At 41.7% G+C, this 24,322-nt stretch overlaps 1 protein-coding gene and 1 long non-coding RNA gene across 2 annotated transcripts in view; both read right to left on the reverse strand.

The window, feature by feature from the left end:
* Positions 1-288: 288 nt before the first annotated feature.
* Positions 289-21,902, reverse strand: LOC132027945 (uncharacterized). The gene is made up of 3 exons (XR_009407268.1): positions 21,881-21,902; positions 3,861-3,984; positions 289-345 (listed from the first exon to the last, which is right to left on the reverse strand). It is a non-coding gene; the product is annotated as an uncharacterized LOC132027945 (long non-coding RNA).
* A 1,339-nt stretch (positions 21,903-23,241) lies between these two features.
* Positions 23,242-24,322, reverse strand: part of FOXD1 (forkhead box D1) — a 2,486-nt gene continuing 1,405 nt past the window's right edge. Inside the window, exon 2 of the mRNA XM_059416378.1 lies at positions 23,242-24,306. Coding sequence (XP_059272361.1) covers positions 24,018-24,306 — 289 coding nt within the window. The 3' untranslated portion in view covers positions 23,242-24,017. The remainder of the gene's footprint in view (positions 24,307-24,322) is intronic.

The raw sequence follows: 24,322 nt of genomic DNA on the forward strand, positions 1-24,322 counted from the left end.
AAACCTGGTCAAGTATCCTGGGTACCTCCAAGGAAAGCACCGTGGAAAAATTCTTTATTAAAATGACGTTTCTCACTTTACCACCAGAAAGTATTTTTTCCCAGATAATGTGATTGATGAACTGAAGAACTTTCAGATCATGACAGATCCCTGTTATTTAGATAAGCCACTTTTCCAGGGTTCCAAATGGAAAAGAGGATCAATCCCCCAGAATTCCTCAAACACCAGATGCCCTTCTATGGGCCAAACTTGCCTAGAAAGGGGAACAGAATGACGTCGCCCAGTGAATTCCCCTCGGCTTCACATTCCAAAAGCGTCCCATTAAATGAGTCCAAGCAGTTGCTTCTGAAATCATAAATTCCAAAAGACAATGAAAGTTGCAATCACAAGGGGTAACAGAAGCCAAACACATTAGGAACATGTTCCTTGAGCAAATAGCATAATTCCGGACATGCGGGAACACATGGTTTGCCTCAAACATGTTTCATTTTGTCATCGCACTGAGTGCACAGTATTTCTCTTTGGGTGCAAGAGTGATTGATTTCATTGGGAGAATTGTTTGTAAGAACATGAAAGTTGCCAAAGCAAACACGTTGGAGGGAAGTGTGGAGAAGGGGAGTAAGAGTATTTGGAGTAGATCTGGGTTTGGGAAGTTCATGCAGAGGTGAGACACTGAGATGTAGAACAAATAAAAACATTCTGCACACTTCATCTACATAAATTATGTTCAGAAATTCAGTGTGTGTAGACATTAGCTGTGCAGCTACGACTTTCCCTGGTGTGCCTCCAGAATGTGGGCACTAAGCCAATTTTTAAGTGAATGATTTGTAACTTTTCCTCCACATAAATTAATCTATTAATATTTAAATCATCCTGATTTTAATCCACAAAAGTCGTGTAGTCATGGAAAAAGAAAAAAACACCCTATAATCTATTTGTCTTTTATGATAGAATTCTATTACTGACCTGCATTAATAGATTGTCTCTGGATATGTTGACAAAATGGACATTAAAAATATTTCCTTTGATCTGTTTCAAAGGAAAAAAAGTTAAAAATAGAAATCTACCTAAATAATACACAGCAGCATTTACAACCATATGATTTTGAAATGTTCCTTTTGGTCATTTACTTTACATGTAAGTGTTACGTTAGACCTGAGAATTTTTTCAGCTCTTATCTGCCTCTAGGTATTAGCTTCAAAGAGGTGTCAATGTGTAAGACTTGTGATCCTTAGATGCCAAAGTGTGCAGGTACATTACAAACTAGCAGATGGGATTTTTGTTTACTCCATTAGCATTTCCTTTTTCATACAGCTATTCTTAGAGTGCAAAAAGAGGACTTCTGAGAATAAGCAATACACTATTTGATAAACACTCTCATTTAAAGATGATACTGTAAGTACAAAATGAACAATTAAAAAATGGAAATAGAGACTTTTGAAGTGACCTTGTGCAGAACCAGCATAGCTCTGTGCACAGGAAGGTGCTCATCACTCATGCTAAGGCACAGTCTCTCTCCCACCTCTTATCCTTCTGCCCAGCTAGTATCTCATACAAGGGCAAGAAGTCACTTATATTAGCAATCTATTCCTGCATAACAAATTACCTCTAAACTTAGCAGTTTAGAACAACAACATTTATTATCTTGCAGTTTCTACAGGTTAGGACTGCAAGCACAGCTTAAGTAGACCCTCTAGCTCTGGCTTTCTCATGTGGCTACCATTAGCCCAAGGCCTGAGTGGGAAGGATCCAATTCCTAGCTCATTCACATAGTTGTCGGTGGGATTCAGTACCTTACTGATTGGTGGGCTGATGCCTCATTTCCTCCAGGGATGATGGCCAGAGGCCTCCCTCTGTTCCTCCCCACCTGGGGCTCTCTGCAAATCATCTCACAGCATGGCAGCTGGTTGCATGAGAATGAGCAAGCAAGGGGGTAAGAGAGAAAACCAACAACAGAGAGAACCTGCCAGGAAGAGGAAGACACAATCTTCCATGGAACTGGCATACCATCACTTTTGCTGCATTCTCTTTGATGGAAGCAAGTCACTTGGGGGATTAGATCATTGGGAGCCATGTCAGAAGCTGCCTACATATCCCAGGTGACAAGAAGGGGTCTACTTTGCCTGTATCCTCTGGCCCACTTCATACTGTTGAATAGTGATTCTCTCGGTGTGATTCCTGAACTAGCAGCATCACTTGAGAATTTGCTGTAATTACAAATTCTTGGGCCTGATTCAGACCTACTGAATCAAAAACTCTAGTTGACTCTAGGTGATTCTGAGCATGCTAAAGTTTGAGAAACATTGCCCTTAAAATGAAGGCAGCAGAGCTGATTTGAATCTCCCAATTTCTCTCTTATAAGACCTAGATTTCAATGATGCAAAGGTCTGCCCACCTTGTCAGCCTACTCATGGCTGCTGATGGTTTTGTAATGATGGTGATTTGCAACATAAACCAGGAGATATGTTACAATGTACCTCATATGGCATATCCAGAAGAGGTTATTTTGGTTTTTCTGTATCTTGGGTTTAAGGTTTTCAATGTAGTGGACCTCATGCTACTAACTCCATAGGCCAGTACTTTGTAGGTTTGGGAACCAAAGGGAACTAGTTTACTTGAATAAGGTTTCAAAACAGCTAATCCACAATTTTTTTAAAAAAATCATTTAGTTGTTTAAATGCCAGACTGTTCAAATACTTTGATTCTCTAAGAAGGTTCTTCTTGAACTCTGTACCTGCTCTCAAAAGCAAAAAGATTCTAATGGCCACAGGTGTACTCCAAAAGTGTGAGGAGATTAATAAGGCTTATTATATATTCTCGGTCCTTCTAGCATGAATGCAAACTCTAACATGAGTCGTCCTCATAGACATAGAATGCTGTGGCAAAATCTCCATTCCGCCACAGTTGTGTCCCTTTGATTTCTTTAACATCCTCTCAAACTCATCATCTTTGGGAGGCTTCCACAGATTATAGAAAGAATATAGACTGGGGGTGTTGGAAGATCTGGGTTCAAACCTGAGCTCTGACCCTTAGTATTTGTGTGGCCTCAAGTAAATTACTTAACCTCTCTGAGCCCTTATTTCCTAGTGTAAGAGGACAAACACCTATCTCGTTGGTTTAATGTACAAATTAAAAGTGATTGGATGCAAAAATTTCCCAGGGCAGAGCAGATGTATGATAAACGTTACTCTACCCTCACTTTCCTTTGCGTTCCCCTTAGTGCTTAGCATAATGTCTTGCATATCTTAGGTTTTCCATGAATGTTAAAGAATCCGGGGGCATCTGGGTGGCTGACTCTTGGTTTCAGTGCAGGTCACGGTCTCATGGGTCATGAGTTCAAGCCCCGCACCAGGCTCCGCACTCAGTGGTGAGCCTGCTTGAAGATTTTCTCTCTGTTCTTCCCCCAACTCTCTCTTTCTCTCAAATAAATAAATAAATCTTTAAAAAAAAAATGTTAGAGAATCCAGAGCTATGCCCTCAGACAGGCTGGGCATTTTTAGGAAGTAGACAGAAGAGCATACAATATAGCCAACAAATGTACTTGTCAACTGTTAATGCACAGAGTGAGTAGATTCTTAATATCATAGTAGATAATTCTCCCAAAGAATCATTCTGATTATTTATATGATGTATTGATTTTATTAATGTGAACAGTTAATTCAACAAACCCATGTAATTGTATTGGTGATAGTGTCCTGTTTCCTATGGCACAATAATAATGTGTCTAATGATACTTCCAGGTAGTAATGCCTAAGACCTCAACTGCCTCTTTGGTGTATGGATGGTGAATATGGAAAATGAACAGTTGTAATTTGACACCTCTTTCCCAGATTTCTATGGATATAACTAACAGAGCTTACCTGTATTACATATACTTTAATTTTTAAGAGTATGGCTCTCCTTTGGCAACTCCGCGGCCATATGCTGAAGAAAAGGCCAAAATGAGAGGTATTCCAATCCTCCAGTTGACTTACTGTAAGTTAGCTGTGTCAGTAAAAAACACATGTGAAAGTAAGCAATACAAAAGAAAATACAACTTGAGACACCTGTGTGGCTCAGTTGGTTAAGCATCTGCCTTCAATTCTGGTCATGATCCCAGGCTCCTGGAATTGAGCCCCAGGTCAGGTTCCCTGCTCAGTGGGGAGTCTGCTTCTCCCTTCCCCTCTGTGATCTCTCTCATTCTCACTCTCTCTCAAATGAATAAATTAAGATAAAGTAAAAAATTAACTTTTGGCAATCAAATAAATGAAAGTATGAAGAGAAGTACACTCAATTCCAATGGAAAGGCCTTTCAAAAGTCATGTACCAGGAGTTAAAATAAGAGGTCTTCCCTCACATCATGTAAATGGAGATGATAGTTACATCTACACTTGTCTATGGCCAAAAGTCATAGTCATCCAACACAGCAGTACAAATGTCAGATATCTGGGGGAATGGGTTTCTAGAACTCTACCACTCCAGTTGAACAGGGTAGATCCATTAGGCTAAATATTATGGCAGTTTCTTACCATTACTGTTTTGCCTCATAGGCAAAGCTAATCAACTCCAAATTATTTTGCCCAGATTATTCCCATACTAGACTGGTCAATTTAACCATTAGCCAAAAAATATTTATTGGATGATAATTATGTACAAGGTATTATGGAAAAACAAAGAGTTAGGAGGCAAGGCCACACTTTTAAGCAACTTAAAACATAATAGACACTTAATGGTGTACACTTTCCAAAAGCTTCTATAGAGTTAATGCCAGTTAAGTAGTACTAACAATAAATTCTTCAGGTTTAGAGAGACAAGTCCCTCACTGGGGACAAGGAACAGTAATGGAGCCTAGGCTCTGGAATCAGAACCCTATCCAGGTCATCTACTTACAGATATATGACAGTGACAAATTGCTTAACCTTTCCATGCTTTAGTTTTCCTCTGTGAAAAACAGGGATGTCACTTCATAGGATGCTTGTGAGAATTAAGTCACATAATATTTAGGGAAGCACTTAGCACAGAGTGCGCCATGCATATTAACTATGTAGTAATAGTACTCCCATTGTAGTAGCTGTCACGCAGAGGGGTGACATCTCAGCTGGGTTATGTGATGGAGACTACAAAGAGAAGAAGAATAGATATTACAGGTGCGGAGAATAACATCATCAAAAAGCAGGAAAATTATAGTGTCTGCTGGGACAGTTATTTTGACCCAGGTGTGAAAGGTCTTGAACGTAAGGTAAACTTACTACTTCATCACATACCCAATAAAGAACACTTCTTGAGCAGCACCGTGACATGATTAAGAGGTTTTTGAGGAGTTCATCTGCAGTGTATATTGCACCATGGGGATTTGGCAACAAGGAGACCAGAGAGGGAAAAATATATCAGTGGCACAGAAAAAGGGCAATAGGAACCTGATCTCTGATTATGACAGTGGGAGTGGAGAAGGGAGAAAACACAAGTCTTAGCAAGGGAAGGACTGACTAAGCATGGCAAATGACCAGATGGGAGAATTAAGGTTATGAAGGAATAAAAGATGATTCTGAAAATGTTAAGCCTGGATTAATAAGAAAATGGAACACAATGGATGGAAGTAAAGCAGTCAAGGAGGGAAGCCAATTACAAAAGGATGCTGATCTTAGAAATGTAAAGGTTGAGGCTTTTAAGTGGATCTGTCTGGCAGGAATTGAAAATTTGGTACCACAGCACAGAGAAGATGTTGGTTATCATGTGAGTAGCGGAAGCGCATGATGAATTGCTGGTACCACTGTGAGTCATCAGAATTAGTTCTCTCTATGCCTCATTCACTATCTTTTTCACTTTTCCCAGCTGGCCCAGCTAGTGGTCTCAACTTCTACATCTTTATCCCTCTCCACCTTTATCAGGATGGAAATTAAAAACACACTATACATGTCTGAGACCCGTCCCTAAAATCACCAATCTTCTCCTTTTACCATTCAGAAAGTTACATATCCCATAGAACTTTTTCCATGTAGGAGTCAAAATAATAGAAATACACTGGAAGGGTTAAACATACTTCAACAGTTTACCACATAACTCAACTGAAAGGACCCCTTGTCCACCTTTACCTTCACTTTACATCCAAAATGGTTCCAGGCAAAGCCAAAGAAACCTCACACATGGTGATCAGACTAGGAATATCTGCTGAGTACTTTATAAACATTTGTATATACTGGGCACTCCATGTGATGAGGCTCCAGTATTCATTTACCTGCTCACTGAAAACATTTTGTTCTTTCACCCTGCTGTTTTTTAATACATTATATTCCCATGTATAATTTTTCTTCCTTCTTTTTAAAAAAATATTTTATTTATTTATTTGACAGAGATCACAAGTAGGCAAAGAAGCCGGCAGAGAGAGGGGGAGAAGCAGGCTCCCTGCTGAACAGAGAGCCCAGTGCAGGACCCTGTGATCATGACCTGAGCTGAAGGCAGAGGCTTTAACCCACTGAGCCACCCATGAGCCTCCTTTTCTTCCTTCTTGTCATGTCAAGCATTCCCTCTTCTGGAGAGGCTTCCCTAGCCCTTCTAGACATAGTTATTTCTTTCTTTGTGATCTTCAACTAATCAGCTCACACTTTTATTAAAGCACCATATAATATTTTAATTAGTGTATGTATCTTTCTCCACCCATCCCCAACCCAGTAACTTATTTTTCTCTGTATCCATAGCCCATCACACCATGCCTGGACACAGCAGGTGCCCACTAAATGCAGAATGAATAAATGAATAAACAATCAAGTACAGGTCTTTGGTTTCCCTTGATCATTTGTTTTAGTTACAGTATCATATTTTAACACAATCTTTATTTATACTTTCTTCAACCCTTATGCTATTTTATGCTTATAATGCTATGTAGATCCAAGAATCTGGCAACAAATTCCCAAGTTTTGACATTTTATAGGCATTTCACAGGAAGTGGTTTTAGTTTGTTACTAATTTTTCATGTATTTCATTGAATCTTTAAATGAAAATGTTTATAATTTTTTTCAAGAATTTCCAGTCAAATTGAGCAAAGTAACAAGTCTTAAGTTCTTTATTTTTAAGATAATGAACTATTTTCAGGCAAATAAAAAATGAATAAAAATTCAATATTAATTACTAGGGATTTTTCTATCATAAACCCACATTTTTGTCAGATACCCATGATCTGGTTCTTCTGTTCAAGACCCTTAGATTCTATGTGGTCCCTTCTGGCTTATTTTTTTTTTAAGATTTTATTTATTTATTTGACAAAGAGAGAGATCACAAATAGGCAGAGAGGCAGATGGGGGGGGGGACAGGCTCCCTGCTGAGCAGAGAGCCCAATACCGGGCTCGATCCCAGGACCCTGATATCATGACCTGAGCCAAAGGCAGAGGCTTTAATCCACTGAGCCAGCCAGGCGCCCCCCTTATGGCTTATTTAAAAAGTGGGGAGCCCATCTATGAAAGCAGGTAGATGAATGGATGAAGAAAAGAAGCCAGTCTCTCTCTCCACATACAGATCTCCAAAAATAACAGGATACATGTGTGTAAAAGTGGTAAACCACTAATAATATTTAGAACTCCACAATTCCTAGTGGAAATAAAATAATAAAGCAGTAAAGCATTTGAGAAAAAGAACAAGCACCATGGTTAAAACATTGGCATCAGAACTCAAAGTCTGTCTGAAATCCAATCACTCATGATTTGGTCTGCTTACACTAGGAATTTAGATTCCTTTTATGTTATAATGCACATAGAGATAGTCAGGCCAGACCTCCTGACCAAGGTCTGCACTGTGTTGTAATCAGGCATCTGGGTGGTTCATTCAGTTAAGCTCAGGTCATGATCCCAGGGTCCTGGTATTGAGTCCCACAACCTGCTCTCTGCTTAATGCGGAGTTTGCTTATTCTTCTACCCCTCCCACCTGCTCCTGATCCCTCTCTCTCTCTCTCATTCTAAAAAATAAATTTTTAAAATCTTAAAAAAAAAAAAGACAGTGCTATAATTATGCAACTGCTGAACACACTCATTACCAATGGTAACAAGTGAAGTACCAGTCTGTTGACTGGTGTTAGTATTGGTTGAGTCACACTTATGCTTTGGTAGAGGGAGTAAAAAAAGCAACAACCATGTCTAAAGTTACTACATAATTTACTTGCAATAGTTCAAAATTACAAAACAGGTAAGGTAATGTATACTGCTTTGCTTAGAAAGAGATTAATAAGTGCTACTCTTTAAACACTCAATATCTCGCTTAACATATTATTTCCAAAATAAGGCACACATTTCCAAGAACCAACCTTAAAGGCTGACTCTAGAAATGAGGCAAAATTTCTAAACCTTTACAGGAATTCATGTATGCAAATGAGTGTTTCCTTCTAGGCAATCACTCTGGGAGGCCACGTGGTTACCAATAATGCTATATCATTCTGAAGAACATGTTGAGAATTTTCCTTTTGTAACTACTCTATACAAGATGATAAATCTTCAGCAACATTTTGGTTTTGCCAAAAATACCTATCTGACTCAACTTGGTCATCTGTTTTACTCACCATATTTGACTCTCACTGACATTTGGCTATTTATAAAAAATCAAATCCACCCTCAAAGAATGTTAGTCTGTCTGACAAATGAGCAAAAATGTTTATGATCCAAAAAGTTTTCATCATTGGACCAATCAATAGAAAATGCAGTTTAAGGGGCACCTGGGTAGCTCAGTGGGTTAAGCCTCTGCCTTCAGCTCTGGTCATGATCCCAGGGTCCTGGGATTGAGCCCTGCATGGGGCTCTCTGCTTCGCAGGGAGCCTGCTTCCCCCTCTCTCTCTCTGCCTACTTTTGTTCTCTTTCTCTGTGTCAAATAAATAAATAAAATCTTTAAAAAAATAAAAATGCAATTTAAAGTGATCCGTCTTTCAAACATCACTTATCGAATACCTGTTGGGAGGACAGGGCCAAAGTCATTGCCATAATTAATTATGAGAAATCAACCAATGAAAGCCCTTGTCACATCAGATGGTTCTATCAATGAAATACTGACTGGTTACTTATTCATCACTGTTTTTTTAAACTTTTTATTTTGAAAAAATTATAGACTCACAAGAAGTTGCAAAAATACCACATGGACTCTTAATCTCATAAAACAAACTGAGGGTTGCTGGGGAGGGGGTTTGGGAGAAGGGAGGTGGGGTTATGGACATTGGGGAGGGTATGTGCTATGGTGAGTGCTGTGAAGTGTGTAAACCTGGTGATTCACATACCTGTACCCCGGGGGATAAAAATATATGTTTATAAAAATTAAAAATTATATAAAAAAATACCACATGGAGTTCTAGATTCCCTTCACTCAGTTTCCTCCAAAGGAATGTATGTAATCTTATGCAACTGCAGTACCATATCAAAACCAGGAAAGTGACATTGTCTAACACTGTTAAGTAGGTTGTACATTTTAAGAAGACTTATTCTATTTTCCTCATTTTTCACATGCACTCATTTGTGTGTAGGTGCATATGTGTGTTAATGTGCCTAGTTCTCTCTAGTTTTAGTCCACACAGCGATTCATGTATCCCACCGCAACACTCAGGGCTCAGAACTCTTCCAGCACTATAAAAGACCCCTCCCCTGCTACCCTTTTATATATGGACCATTCCCTAATTTCCATGTCCCTGGTAACCACCAACCTATTTCCATCTCTACAGTTTTGTCACTTCAGTAATGTTCTACAAATATCATACAGTAAGTAGCCTTGGATATTGACTTTTTCCACTAAATAATGTCTTTAAAATCCAGCTTGTTGCATGCATCAAGAGTTTATTCCTTTTCATTGTTGAGTATTCGGTTGTGTGAACATCCCAGAGTTTCACCTATTGACGGAAGTAGTGATTGTCTCCTTTTTTGTATAACAAATAAAGCTGCTATGGACATTTATGTACAGATTCTCCTGTGAACATAAATTTTCGTTTCTGCGGGATAATGCTGTGGAGTATGGTTGCTGGGCTGTCCTGTAAGTGCATATTAGGTTTTGCAAATAACTGACAGTGTTTTCCAGAGTAACTTTACCATTTGACATTCATACCAGTAATGCATGAGAGATCCGGTTTCTCTGCTTCCTCACCAGCAATGGATATCATTGCTATTTTTTTTTATTTTAAATGCATAGTTCTCTTTCTTATTTTCAGAAATTAATGGTTCAGTTTATATGACTGGCACTACGGTAATTCAGCAGGGATGACTTTTGTCTTCAAACTATCTTCCTGAGTATGAACTTCAAGATTTATTTTATATTCATTTTTAGGTTCAAGTTCACAAAAATATTTTTTCTCTACTTCAAATTTACCAACATCCAGTAATAAGCAATCAAAACCTCACTTCAGTTGCTTCCGTTTGGGTTCATAATTTCTCCCATGGCACAAACATGACCACACCTTCCTGCCCTTCCTGGGGAAATGCTATCCTTCCTGGGGAAAAAAGTCCTACTAGCTGCACTGTCTTGTTTTTACTAGAGGAGGGGAGCATGGGTTGTCTCTGGTTGAATTCATGAGAGAGCTGGCATTGTGGCTGCATCACTGGGGATACTGGGAGAGAGCAAGATAACCATAAGTCTGCACGTTTGCTGTGGTTCTTTTATTTCTAGAGAAGAGCTTTCCTATGGTCAGCGTTAACTGGCCTGTAGAATGATCCATAGAAACAGTACAGACTGCTAGGTTAGTTGCAAAATGAACACTTTACTTCAAACAGAATTCAAAGCACACTTGACAGGCTGTTACATTAAGTACTTGCATGTCTGAGGTAGAACAAACTAGATGTGATTCACTTTTCCCCTCACGTTCACACCATTCTTTGTGAAGAGGCCCAAAGTACTTACTACTAGTATTAGGGGCTAAAATGGCAAGTAGGAAATAGAATCCAATTACCAAAGCAGCTTATGGCTTCTGCTCTCCTTACATGTACCCCAACTGTGCATTGAAAATGATGTACCTAATAGTTGCTCCAATTAAAACACTTCATTGTATTTATGAACTTACTTGTAATTGTAAAGGTACATCTGCTGGTTGATAATGATGTGTTTTGGTGGGGGTTGGAGTTTGGGGGGAGAAAGAGTGTTTGTTTTTAATTTAATTTTGTTTGTCTTTAATTTCAGAGTAAGGTAAAACTTTCCAATGTCTGTCTCCTCTTCTTGACCTATATAAATGACTTACCATGTATATTGTCTTATAAATAAAAGTTGAACAGATGAGTCTCAAAAACATACTGATCAGTAAGAGAAGTCAAACAAAAGACGGCATGTGCACGGTATGATTCCATTGATATGAAGTTCAAGAACATTTAAAACTAATCTATGGTGACAGAAATGAGAACAGTGGTTGGGGGGAGGGTAGTATTGATGGGAAACAAAGCATAGAGGAGTTTTCTAGGATGACAAAAGTGTTCCATAATTTGACCTAAGTAGTGGCTACACAGGTGTGTGTGTGTGTGTGTGTGTGTGTGTGTTCACACACATGTGTATGTGTATACACACAAAATTCACCAAGTTGAATGTTTAGGAGTTGGACACTTTACTGTGTTATTTTTTAGTTAAAATTTTAATTAGCAACAGAAATGAAAAAAATAAGAGGTTTGATGATAAAATCACAAGACAGAATAGATTTTGGGTGTTCACTTCCAAAGTTCCAAGAATTTTTAAATTTTGCAAATTACAATTTTCCTAATGCAAGCAAACCACTTTTTTCTCATCTCCTATTCTTCTTTGCACCCCCAGCTACTTAACCAATGAGATTTATGTTGCAAAGTCATGCAACATAACTGTAACTTAAATTAAAATATTGTGAAGCATGCTGTGGAAGCAATAAAATTCTAGTAAGATCCATTTAGGCCTTTAAAAATTCCACGATTTCTTTCACTCACATGACATCTTTCATTCCTTTTTTTGAAGTTTGGATCCAAGGAATTTTGCATGCTATGGGTTGGCATTTAGTTAATAACATCTTTAGCTGAGGTTCCATTTTCTAAATTAACAAGATCAAGAAGAGTGACCTGATGATATTTCTTTGTACATTTGGCTCTTTTCCAAAAAGGATTAGAGAAAGAAAGAAAGAAAGAGGAAGGGAGAGAGGGAAAGAGGAAATTTAACCCTCTTGGTCACCTTTATTCTAGGGTAAAATGTGTCTCAAATATGTGTTAAAGCATCACATTGTTTTATATCCTATCACCAACAAAATGAACAAACAACCTCACACACATATATACAATCTGTAGTTGCACTATATCTTCTAGTTCTCATTTCTATCTCTTGTATCCCTGATCTCTTGTGTTTTGGGTCATTCCTAACCAATCCATGAGAAAAGTAAAGAAAAAAATCTCCATATAAACCATGGGGATAGAATCAACAGCTTGCCTAAAGAATTGAACCAAGTCACGTTTAACTTCTTAAAGCATATCTGGGAATAGGCTGAGAGGGTAAAAGGAAGGTTGAAAAGTATGGTAAGAATCTCTCTAGGCACATAGTAGATGCTCAATATATATTTCTTTTTTAAAAGACTGGTGACAGAAAGTACAAAATATGCAAGTGAAGAACTCCTACAGCAAAGTGTGCAACCAAGATAACGGTTCAGGGGGGCATGCTGAGATTTCCCATTCCCAGACGCTTGTCTTGGAATTATGTTTAAAAATAGGGTGGGGAGGGGTAAGACCAAGCTATTCACAGAAAATGTGAGAAATAGGAGGAAGACAGACGGAGAGAAAAATATGGAGCCTACCGAAAGCAAAGGAGGTGCTTTCCAAGCCGGGAAGAGGGAACTAGGAGCCTCTTTCCACTTGGCTGCCCCCAACTTCTCTGCCGTGCTGCGCATTCTAACGCAGTTGGTTGAGCCTTCGGCCTGGGACTCGGGCGAACCGGCTAGGGACGGGTGGGAAAGCAGAGCCGGGCAACAGGTGGGGAGGTGGTGGACTTTTGTCTCCGGGGAGGAAATGGGCTAAGCTGAAAGGGCGGAAAGCAGTGGCGCGCAGGACTTGAGTCCGCGGGGTCCCTGGCGTTCTCGCAACCACCCTGGGCTTCTCTAATTAGAGGAGGGATGCAGGGTGGCATTAGTTCCCAAACGTTTTAATCGAGCCTCTTTTCAATGGCCAGGGATAAATGTAGCCACTGTTACTCTGTGCTGAATGGGTCGCAAAGGCTCCCGCTCGGCCCCCAGCGTGGCCATTCAGGGCTCTTTTCACAACCTCTAAGCGTTTCAGTCCCTGGGCCTAGCGACACTCCAGAGCGCTCCTAATTAGTCTAATTAGAAAGGTGGATTGATAAATGGAAGTAAAACAGAGCTGGGTTAGGAAGATGCTCAATGCTGCCAATCTCGGCTGGGTTGCCACTTATTCTCTCCGGAAAGAAAAGGGCGCAAAAAAGGAGGTTGGAGCCGGAGCCCGCCCGCCCGCCCGCGCAGAGGCTCGGCTCTGGCCGGATCCACGGACCGGGCGGTCACCGACCCGGTGCTTCCCGCCCACAGCCGGAGCCCCGCAGCGGTCACCACCGCATCTCTTGCGAGCGCCTCGGGCCAGCGGCCTCTCGGCCTTCGCCGCGCAAAACCGGGAGGGCGGGCTGCGGACGAGCAGCGCACGGCCTCGCGTCCCAGGCCGGCGCCTCTCCGCCCCACAGGGCCCTGCAGCCACTCCTTACTCGCTGGGAAAACGGTGCGGAGGGGCGGCCCGAGCAGCGCCGCGGTGGGGCCCGACAGGCTAGCGACTGGAAGGAAGCTCCGCGCGGGACCTCCGCGTCCCGCCGCGCCACGTGGCCGCTCCCGCGCCCTCTCGCCACCCGCCTTACGAGTTGTCCGAGAAACGCCTCATTCCAATGAAGCCGAAACCCCAAGAAAGCAATAACTTTTCCCTGCGCGCGGCTGCGGGGTGCTGTGCGTGCGAGGTTTCTTTGCGGTTCTCCGGGAGCAGGCCCCTCACCGCGCTGCCGCCCCTCGGGGTCCTGGGCGCGCTTCGTGGCCGCGCGCGCCGGGGTGTCAGGCGCGGACCCGCTGGAGTCCCGCGCATTCCAGCGCTCGCGCGGACCGCGGGAGGCTGGGAAGGGTGCAGTGCGGGTGGCTTCAAGAACACTGAACCTTTAATGGGGCTATAAATCAGACAGGGGAGTGCGGTGGAGTTTGTGCAGGTGTAAAAACAGAGCGGAAGGCCCGGGCCGAGCAACCAAAGCGCCCGGGCAGGTCAGAACCTCCAGCAAACTAACATCTTGATAAGTCCGCTGACAACAAAATAAACAGTGGAGAGGGCCGGGGGAGGCGGGGAGCGCTGTCACCCGCGGCCGGCGCGCAGCAACACAGAGGCTCAGGGAAGGCAGGCCTCCTGGTTTTGTCCTGGGCTCTGAGGGGGAGGGGAGTGGGGAGCGGCTAGGGAGGAAGAAGAAAAATTCCCTCCCTTCTCGCCCTTTCGCGTTCCGCATCCCATCCCAATGGACAGAGAGCCCCAGAACTGTTAAGACGGTGAAGGTTCGGGGAGTGCGCGGTGCCCCGCCGACTTCTGCTACGTCGGGGTGCCTGAGCCGTGGCGGTTCGCGGGCCTGGCCGTGGCACATCGGTCGTGCGGCCCTCTGCGATCAACGGGTCCCAGCGCTCCCTCCCAGACACGGCGCCACCGAGAGACAAACCACCGGCTCGGGCTTCATTTCAGCGACTGACGTTGGTAAAACACTGCCGCGCCCCTGGCCGAAGGAGGTAACAAACCAAGTAGAAAGGGCGATCAAAAATTAATTCGGTGCACTGCTCGGGAGCAAAAGCCTGTCAAAACCGTATCGAGACGTTGGCACAAGCAGAAAACGGATTCACAGACAAAGGAAAACAATACAAGTCTCGTTAGATCATTTTTCTGGACATTGTTTAAAGTCTGAAAGGGACCAAATCGTTTCAAAATGTTGCCAGTAAAAATTATCCTATGTGGAATGCAACTAATCCTTTTAGGTTCCTGTCAACTGTTTCCACAAAAGGAATCCGATTTTTCAAATCAAAGATCCAAAAGTCTTTGGGGAGAGATTTATTACATGCCAGAGCTTTAGTTACAGAATAGAGTTACAATAACAACTCGCACCCACTAACTCCCTAAAATAAGGGATCCCTTCGCAGATAATTCTAAAGAAGTGTGGGGGATGGTTTGCTGGAGTCCTGCTATGTATTGGGGGAGGGGAGGGTGAGGGAGGGAAAGAGGGGAAAGGCAAAGAAATATTAAATTCCTTACATAGGAAAACAGAACACAGAGTACCTCAGTGTATTATTTTTATCCTCTGTACCCCTAGTTACTTTTGAAGAAGAAAACAAGACCCAAACTTGGTGACTTGCCCTCACCGTTCCTTGGTGAAGACAACTTAAAGGTGAGGTTAATGCTTGAACTGGATACAGAAAAATATTGGTGCCTATGCACCCCCAGTGGTCCAGAAACTGGACTCTCTGAGTTTGCATATTGATATGTCTACAATTTCTGCAAGTAGAAAAATATTTATTTTGAAGTTTGTAAAAGAATACAAGAAAAACAGACCGTGCCTTATTTATTTTATTTTATTTGTAATAAAATACTTAAGCATGAGGGGCAATAAACTAGGGTTTTTCACTGTGCCTCTATTTAACTCTTCAGAAACCCATGTAAACATAAACTCATTCCATGTAGGTCATAGTCTCAGTTCACAGTATTATGAGCATTTCATGATGTGCTCCTCCTCACTTCCTGGTCTTCACAGAGAAGTAGTGGCTAGGGATACCACTAATAGGGCATCTATTAGTAAAAAGCCTTACAAACTTGGGAGGAAACTCAAATTTATAGTTTTCTACACGGAGGAGTTTGTCATGGAGTTATCTCCAAACCACTTAGATGCTTAGGTGTTTTTGGTGTTTTGTGAGTAAACTGCCAAACTACAAAAACACTGTCAAGAACCAGACAACTTCTGTTTTGTTTATAGACTATCAAGATTTTTTTAAAGAGCTCTGTTAAAAAAAAAAAAAAAAATCTTCCTACTCTTCCCTTCACCCCCACTGTTTTCCTGCTGCAGCGGCTTGCTCCTCTTGCTCCCTGAGTGCATGCTTATGTTATTAGAAGCAACTTCCTATATTTAAAGTGGGAAGAAAGGGATTTGCAATGTAGCAGGTGCTCAATAAATACTGCAGACTAATCCCACTTTTCAAAGCTTAGAGGTTAAGGAGGTGATCGTTAGATAAGTAACTAGAGACAAGAACTCTAGCTAGAGACTAGAAGAGTGGATCTAAAACACTATTGGTTTGTTTATTTTAGGAGAGAATTATTTAGGGAGAAAGTTAGCTGTCCAAATACACAACTGGCTGAAGTAGGAGGAAACACAATGCCATCTCTTCTCATTATTTCTAGAAAGGGTAAAGTAACAATTTATTTCACACATAGAGTGGGGATTTTGAAGAAAGGTGAGTTTTTACATATAGCCAAAGACTTCCTTAACTAATATATCCTCCAGAGTTTGGAAGTTTTACTTTTTTTTTTTTTTTCAAAGATTTTATTTATTTATTTTACAGAGAGAGATCACAAGTAGGCAGAGAGGCAGGCAGAGAGAGAGAGGAGGAAGCAGGCTCCTGCTGAGCAGAGAGCCCGATGCGGGACTCGATCCCAGGACCCTGAGATCATGACCTGAGCCGAAGGCAGCGGCTTAACCCACTGAGCCACCCAGGCGCCCCGGAAGTTTTACTTTTTATTTCCTGGAAGAATAACTATGTGAGAAAGAAGCCACAAAGGAATCATCCTTCTATACATTTGTATAGGTTTTGTGTTCTCCAAAATATTTTCACAAAAATTGTCTTATTTCATTCTCACAACCTATCCCCACACTCTCCAAAACTACAAATGAGTGTAAAGACTGATCTAACATTAAATTTCAACCTAGTCTTATTTATTCTATTGTGGGCTTTGGATATTTTTTTGGTTCGTGATTTCTACCCCCCATAGTCAATCATTTAAAAAAAAAACACATAATCTTGTCAAGGTCATTTTCATATATATGAAGCTATGCATTAAAATAATAAAAATACAAATAGAGGACTAAGTTACTGTTCATTCATAATAATGCCTCATTGTTGACATTTCAGGAAATGTGCTGTGTCCTTTTATTGCTGAAAATATCTGCCTTTTATTTATATTAATGGGAATTCCTAAACAAGTATGCAAAGAAGCTTCTGCTCTCTGCCATAACAAATATGTGCCCCTGCTTTGTCTTTATTTGTCTGTTATTAATCAGAAGTTGCATATGAGAGAATCCTCAACTTGCGCCTGGCTCCCCCTGGGACAGAGAGGGCCAGGCAAGGCCCCAGGGCCTCAGATCTATCACCCTGGGCCTGCCAGGTCCTCTCCTGGACCTGTGCTCAGCAGATTCACTCTGCCTATGGACCCATTCCATATACCTTGCATTCTTCTTAGCGGATTAGACAGATTCTTCTTTAACTATAAGATCCTACATGCAGGGAAACACCCCATTTTGAAAAATTGAGTCACTCTCATTTTAAGAACAGAAAAATAACCTTCCAGACTGTCTCCGGATTTCAAATTCAGAATCAGAACTTTCCAGGTTTTCTAAATAAAGCCTCTGATATTAACTGATAGCTCTTCTTCTTGAACTGGGCTTTTGTTGTCTTTTACAGTATAAAATCTAAAAGAAAAATGTTCCTGGTTTTACAAAAACACTCTCTCTAGCAAATCAATGTTATCTTGCATTAAGCACTGTCCCTTGGAATGTGCTTACATACCCAATACTCTTTCCTCTGCAATCTGCAGCTCACAGTTAGTCAGATGCAATCCTTGCACAGACTCCAGCTTGGATGTCCCCATAGGGGACAAAGCATTGGCCCCAGTAGCTGTCTGAGAAGGCTGGAATTCAATAAGGCTCTGGTGGCAACCAGCAAGGATGTGCTGTTCCCCTCTAGGGAAAGAAGATTCCAGCAAGTGGCTTGGAATTCCCTCCCCACAAAAGCATTTCAAGGAGACCTGTGGCGAGGCAGGTCTCAGCTCCAGGTGAGACTGTTTTTTGGAAGGCTCCAGTGCAATGGATTAACTGCGCAGAGGCTAAAAGGACCTGTTAACCAACATCATACACAGCTGCTCAAAGACAGAAAAATCTTCAGGAATGTGTCTGGATGGGGTGGGGTACGTTCTGAGAAAAATGATTTGCTTTCTTACTAAATGTTAAATCAGCTCATCAGACTCTTACATATTCTTCCTTTTTTCACATGGAGACAATGTGACCTTAAGTCTAGTTATAAAGATAGACTTAGCAGTTTAGCAAAAAGTTCTGTCAGTTTGGCAGATTTCAACCATTAAAAATTAGGGAGAAAAGCAGAGGAAATGGACAAATAGTACAAAGTGAAAAGGTGAAGGAGGTGTGTGTGTAATATTTTAAAGACTGCTGAGGCAAAAAAAAAAAAAAGATTGGAAGAGTGATGCTAGGGGAGTGTCATATGGAACTAGGTAGGGGAAGCCGACACATGTGAAATAACTGGCTCTAGATTCCGAAAGTATCTACAAGAAGGGGCTGGGGTATTTCCCAAGTAGAGGACACAGGGAGGAGGATCCAGCAAGGAACCAAAGGGTGTATAAGAAATAAATGACTGTCCTTCACAGGGACCTCTCGGGCAATTGCCCTGCCACAGTGGGTGTTTAATAAATCACCAGGATGACCACAAAGAAGCACCATGATGTAAAGGAAATAAAATGGGATTTAAATACTCAAGTCCCAGTTGCTGTGACCTTGGGCAAGTCATTTCATATTTTTTGAACCTTAATATCTTTATTTGTAAAATGGAACCAATAATAGTTCTTATCCTCACTATTCCAGTATGGGTGAGAGAAATATTAATGAGAATCCTTTTTAAAAGTTAGTGCATGCTGAGGGTAGTGAATAGAATAGACACATATGTGGTTCCTAGGGAACTAGTAACTTCTGCTTCTTGAACACTGATGCTGGTTACAAGGATGTGTTCACCTTGTGAAAAGTGACTGAGATTTGTGCTTTTATCCTTACATACGTTATACTTCCCAAAATGTTTACTTCTAAAAGTTAAGCGAGCTCAAAACAGTTTTTAAAGTCAGAATCATGATGATGATGATGATGATGTTGATGATGATAAAGACAGGAAACTGTTAATGTAGGCCAGAAACTCAGGCTTTATCTCATTTCTTTTCAAGTCATCTTATCACATCTGGAGGTTCAGAACTCACAAAGGGGAATCGAGGACAACAATCAGTTATTTTCTATGTGTGTCTCTGCTTGTTACTGAATAGTATTTTCCTGGTAAAGAGGCAGGAGGAATAAACCAGGAAGATTCCTGCGTGCCAAAGGGGTCAACAATAAAAAGAAAGGAGCCCAAGCTGTTCACATCAAGGGAAAGATGTGATTAGAGAGATGTGACATGCAAAGAAATTATCTGAAAAGTGAATTCAGTTGGGAAAGTACAAGTCCCAAAGAGCAGAGAGCAGCTGGTCATGATCAGATTCTCCATCTTTCTGTCAAATGTAATCGTATCCAAATTGGCAGGGTATTTATTACTAAAGTCGAAGGGCCAGATTTTACACTAAACATATTTACACATTTACATTCGTGGTCCTATAAACACTCCACATTTCACTGGCCGTGACATCAAACACATTTACCAACAAAAAGCATATGCCTAATTACAAAATCATAGGGGAGAAGAGAGGCAAGTGGCAGCTGATGGGCAATGAGCATGCATGCCTGTGTGTGTACACGGGTGACCCAGCTGCAACACCAGGAAACCAGTACAGACAAGAATGGAAGCTGACAATGCTGGGCCCACTTGACTTGTCCTCTGCTTCCCAGACCTGTCCTTGTCTGGCTCAGCTTTAAAGGGGGAAGGGGACCCCTGGAACTCCAACGTGTCCCACAGCTATCCCAGGCTTACCCGATTGGAGGAGCCCAGAGATACCAGAGGGACTGCAGGGCAAATTTCTGATTTGAATTGCGTTTGATGCAGATATGACCTTTGAGTTGCTCCCACATGACTTTTCTCAGTCACTAATAAAAATAGATGTGAGCAAAATGTGTAGCCAGCAGAGAATTTTTAAACTAAAACAAGAGTACTTAATTCCTGGCTTTGGGTAGTAAGATCAAATCCCTACCCATCTATAGCATCTATAGCACTTGTAACAACACCGTTAGCTGCTCCAAGCTTGGTCCTAGGTCAAGCAAGAAAATCAGAGCCACCAGGGCCAGAAGAGAAAAACAAAACAGGCACTACCAATGGCCTCAGACAGCCTTTAATAAATGACATAGGCTGGTATTCCATCATAATAACCACCTTCCATCATGGGGGAAAAAAACCCCACCTCCCCCAGTTCTCTCAGAGAACAGGCTACAGGAAGAAATTTAGTGGGCTTTCAAAAAACAAATCAAAACTGAAAGGCAGAAGTTTTTCCCCCAGAAAAAAGCTTACTACATTCACTGTAAGCCTTTTGATAGTAAATATAGCCCCAAATTCCAGTTCTACCAGCAGAAAGTTTGGGCAGGAAAGGGCCTTTGAGTAGGGGACAGGGAAGGTGAGATGTGCAAACATACAGATGGCTCAAGGAGAGAAAATGAGAAAGGTTCTCACAATTTTCCCCTTCTCCTCCCCAGTTTCTTTTTCTCTTTTTTTAAGAGAAAGGGAAGGAAGGGGTTCTTAAATAAATGCACAGGTTGGGGATGAGGAGGAAATACATTGTTGAGCAGGAGCGCTAGCTTCTTATTTTAAAGAAATAAAATAATTACCCAATAGAGAAAAAAGAAATCAACCACGAAATGATCTAAGGTCGTGACACCATGTGTGGTACAAGGAGCAATTCAATCCATAAGGGCTTCATTACCCCCGCAATAGATAACATTTGGCTAAATCTAGCTGCAGAGTAAATTTCCACAGCACAACAGAGTCTTGAATGGAGAGGCTCCTTTTTGTGTGGTCCTTCTCCCGGAGCTGCCTGAACCATTAGCCCCAATATATCCCTCTCCCTATTAACTGCAATTCCCTCCCGACTGTGCTTCGGTCATTTGTCTCCAGACTCTACGGGGGCGTTTGATGAGCAGAGAAACAAGACGAAGGGGAGAAAAGCGTCGGGTTAATGAGTTGTAGCAAATCCACACTTTGTAGTTGGGAGGAGGAGAGCTGGTGGCCAATGTTTGTCCAACTGGTTTATTTTTCGAGACCCAGCCTATTGAGGAAGGCTTGTTCAAGCAAGCTTCGTCCTTACAAACACACAAACATCCTTCTGTTTGCCTTCAAAGAAAAGAGGACCAGAGCTGGATTTGCATGCGAATGAGGAGCCCCGGGAGGAGACGTCCTTGCCCATCAAAGGCTGCGGTAGCCCGGCAGCCCTGCGGCCTTTGTTCCAGCACCTGCTAGCCCAAGCAGCCGGTCTAGGCGAGCCCTGCGCTCCTGGCTGCCCAGTCCCAGACCACCGCTCACTCCCTGCCTGCTTTCGCTCTCCACTATCTTGTCCACCCACCGCCGAGAAACCGGAGCCTGGAGGGTGAAGGAGGCAAAACTGTAGAGTGAGCAGGCGGGTTGGGCTTTCTCTTTCTTAGGGTTCAAGGGGTTCATCGAGCGACTGGGGTCTCTCAAGCCACGGTGGGTGATTCGGGACCCCACCTCCAGACCCCAAATGACCCCAGCATTGGATTGAACAGTGCCTTCTTACCATTCTCTTAAAAACACTGACAACTGAAGGGATAGAGCCCATCCGAGCACCTTTTTTTTTTTTTTTTTTTTTTTTTTTTACAGATGGGGGAATGTGAACAGAGAGGATTAGCTGGGATTCCCTCCTTTTAGGACATCCAAGTATTGTGCAAATAATAATAATGCCCACGGTCTTGTTCTTCCACTCTCTCCCCATAATGACTTCCAGCTCTAAGTTTCAGATATGTGACTTACAGAGTGCCGTTCGGGTTCCGCCTGCTAACGCCTCTCCAACCCGGGTGGCTTGAGCATCCGGACGTCCTCCGTTCCACTGTCTCCTCTCTTAGCCGTGCTAGGGTAAAAGTAACTTTTGCATATAAGATTTTGGTCTAAGAATATTTCAATCTGTATCTCTATATTTAGTGGTAAACTTTGAGGGTATGATTAAACTCTTTTAAATCTCCTCCAAATGTTTGATAGGAAAAAACCCAGAGTTTAATTTTGAGACTGTGAGAGTCCATTTTTTCCTCCCTAAAAACGGACATGAGGACGGGGTACCAAGGGTGAATGCCACTGCAAAAATATTGGCCTATAATTTAGTTTTCATTAACTTGATAGGTTTAGTTGTGCAGATCTTCTGTCTAGATTTTTGAAAAAGAATTTATAAACGTATTTAACCTCCTCTGCAACTTACTGATACTAAGCATTTAGATTACATATTATATATGCTTTGGTTTTATTTGGAGCCCAAGATAACATCTATCAAAACTAGAGTCTCAGGTTCTTTCAAAGAACTAGACATTGCCTGCAACAAGTAGTTAATGAAAACACTTAAAATTTGAAAAACAATATCCCAAATCACAAAAATTGTGTAATTACTTCAATAAACACCTGATACAGTTTCATTTTTATTCTCAAAGTGTGTGCTACCCTAAAATTGAAGATTTTCCTTACATACCCTAAATTACTTATTAAATTAGAATTTCACTGTTTGCCTTTTGGAATAAAAACTTTATGCAATCCCTGGAATCCCTTCTGTCAAGAAATAGTAGCTTTAAATACCAGAGCTTTCAAATAAAGTTTACTTCCTATATGTAAATATAAGTCAGGACTTCAAAGCTACTTGAGTGTTAATCATATCAATTTTTAAACTAAAAATTGCCTATTTGGTTGTGTTGCTTCCATTATAATGTAATGTGTTGCAGAATTTTTACAGACATATACAATATTGTGCTCCATAGCAAATGGAAATTAAATGACGTGGGAAGCACAAAAACAAAATTTAAAGTTCTATAAAATTATCTGGGGGTAACTATGACATTAATTTTAATAGCCTCAATGCTCTTCAAAATGGAATAGAATAAGATTTGAAAATGAACACCAAAGTAACTTATTCTATTATAATCATTTAAAAGTAATTTCTGATTTCTTGCAATGTTGTTGACCTGAAAAGGATAAATGAAAAATCATGGCATGATGCTTTTGTTAAATTCTCTTTGAAAACAAAATTTTCTATTCTAGATTGGGTTCCTACTTAACTCCCATAGAAATTTGTTTTTAAACAAAAAAGAAAATAAACTAAGAAGGGGACGACTGAAGCCAATTTTTTGGTGGATTTTCTTTGAAAATTAAGCATTTTATTTCTGAAAAAGTGTAAAAATCTTACATTAGAATAGTACAATAATAATTGCCAGTAAAATTTACAATACTCCTTGTAAAGAATACGCAGTAAGTACAAAATAAAAATTCCGCATGTCTATTATGATACAAAACACAGGTTAAAATAAGAAATGGTAATTTTGACTTTTTTCCTTGTGTAAACATGTTAATCATTTTTCCTTCTCATGAAAAACTACACCAGACGAGTGTCCTCAAGTAAAAACTATTGGTTCGCTGGCACTCTTCAGGACCTTTACTATTCGTAAATAGTAAATAAAAATTCGTAAAACCGTAAATAGTAAATCAGGACCTTTACATTCTTTTGAACATTATTGATACTTTCAACGCCTGGACCTGAGAATCTCTAGACCTTCATAAAGGCTTAGATTTTTTTTTTTTTTAATTTTCCCACAAGTCAAGGAAGCCCCTTGCGCTTACACAAGGGAGGGCACCCACCAGCACCCTCTTCCTCCCCACCCCGCGTCGGGGTGGGAGGCTGCAGCATAGGGCGACTTTGCATAAATAGAGGGACCCGCAGAGCCGAAAACCGCACCTCAGCTGCTGCCAAACACAGTCGGGTCTGAGAATCCCAAGAGGCGAAAACCGGGGCGCGAGGTCGGGAGGGGCCGCGCCCCGAGGAGCGAACAAAACACCAAACCACCAACATGAAGGAAAAAAAAAAAGGAGCCGGGATTCCTACCTTCTCTTTCCCAAGCGCGCTAACATAGCGTTATTAACAGTTTGAAATCCTAGCAGTAAAGTTCTCGACACTGGACAGGGCAGTCCCTTGGTGCAGAGTCCCCAGGGCGGCCGACGAGGAGACCGAGGAGGCGGCGGCGGCCGCGGCGGCCACGAGCGAGCGGGTGAGCGCGGCCGCCGGGCCTACGGCCGCCTGAGCCCCGCAGCCGCCGCCGCCGGATCCGGACCCGGGCGCGGGCGCGGACGGCGCCACGGGGGAGGGGGCGGGCGAGGCCTGCGCCGCGGCGGCGGCTTGCGCGGCGGCCGCGGCGGCCGGGCCCAGGCTGCCCCCGATGATGC

Source organism: Mustela nigripes, chromosome 12 (genome assembly GCF_022355385.1).
Source record: "Mustela nigripes isolate SB6536 chromosome 12, MUSNIG.SB6536, whole genome shotgun sequence".
NCBI classification, from domain to species: Eukaryota; Metazoa; Chordata; class Mammalia; order Carnivora; family Mustelidae; genus Mustela; species Mustela nigripes.